The following is a 1019-nucleotide window of genomic DNA, read 5'->3' as shown; positions in this document are numbered from 1 at the left end:
CTTTGGTTACCTAGCAACTCACTCACTCTTTGGTTACCTAGCAACTCACTCACTCTTTGGACAACAACTTGTTGAGAACTTGCGCATCAGTTTAAGGTTTCTCCAATGTGCATCATAACTGCTTAAAAATAAATAAAAACAATGACATGGAGTGAAAACTGTGGATAAAACAGGAAATGTCACTTTGCCACTTTGACAGTAATTCTAATATTTAAAACAAGAAACAAATCAATAATTTTCGATATGAACCGTTTATACAGTATAGCGTTTTTCAGCCATATCGTCCAGTCTCAGGTTGATCTTTGTGCATGTTGACGTTAGAAGTATTTTTTAACATTTTTTTTGTATACTTGTCCAGCTTCAGGTGCCAAATTTAACCCTGGATTGTGTCTGCAGGCGCTGGACCTGTTGACCCCGGCCGTTTCTGCCAACGCTGCAGCCAGAGTCCGAGCCAGCGTCCGCCGAGGATCCGCTTTCTGCCAGCTGGAGCTCTACGCTGAAGGTCTGCTGTTTCCGTCAGGGCTCAAACGCCTTCACAGTGCCTTACAAAAGTATTCACGCCCCGTTTTCTGTGCATTTTATTTATGTCAATACATTTGAAGGCACTGTGATTATTATTTGAGGACAAAATGCTGTTTCTCTTTTTACTGGTGGCGATGCAGGAAACAGGTGATCAGCTGATCTATCTGCTGTTTTCAGGACTACAAGACTATGAAGCAGCTCTGAAGATCGAGCCCCACAATGAGGAGCTGCAGAGGGACGCCCAGATAATCCGAGACATAATCCAAGGTTCTGCTGGACAAAATGGGACAAAGTGAGACACAAAGACACGAGTCAAACTCACCTGGAGCAGAGAGACCAGAGGCATATACGGATTAACTAATGTTTAAAACACAACTGGAGCATCAAAAGTTTTCTTTTTAACTAAAATGATTTCATTTGTTGGGTTTTAAAGATTTCAGTGACAGAATAAACTTTTTAATAATTATTTGTACCTTATTAAAGGATGTTTGATGTTT

The 1019-nt window shown here is 40.8% G+C and overlaps 1 protein-coding gene across 2 annotated transcripts in view; it reads left to right on the top strand.

Moving 5' to 3' along the window:
- Positions 1-1019, top strand: part of dnaaf4 (dynein axonemal assembly factor 4) — an 8766-nt gene extending 7747 nt beyond the window's left edge. Inside the window, exons 9-10 of one of the 2 annotated variants that reach the window (XM_008412583.2) lie at positions 397-502; positions 700-1019. In XM_008412583.2, the coding sequence (XP_008410805.1) occupies positions 397-502; positions 700-818 (225 nt within the window). In that variant the 3' untranslated portion in view covers positions 819-1019. Of the gene's footprint in view, positions 1-396; positions 552-662 lie in introns of both variants that reach the window. The other variant, XM_008412584.2, reaches the window with a different exon arrangement.

This window comes from Poecilia reticulata, linkage group LG6 (assembly GCF_000633615.1).
Source record: "Poecilia reticulata strain Guanapo linkage group LG6, Guppy_female_1.0+MT, whole genome shotgun sequence".
Taxonomy (NCBI): domain Eukaryota; kingdom Metazoa; phylum Chordata; class Actinopteri; order Cyprinodontiformes; family Poeciliidae; genus Poecilia; species Poecilia reticulata.
This window is presented reverse-complemented; position numbering and strand designations above follow the sequence as displayed.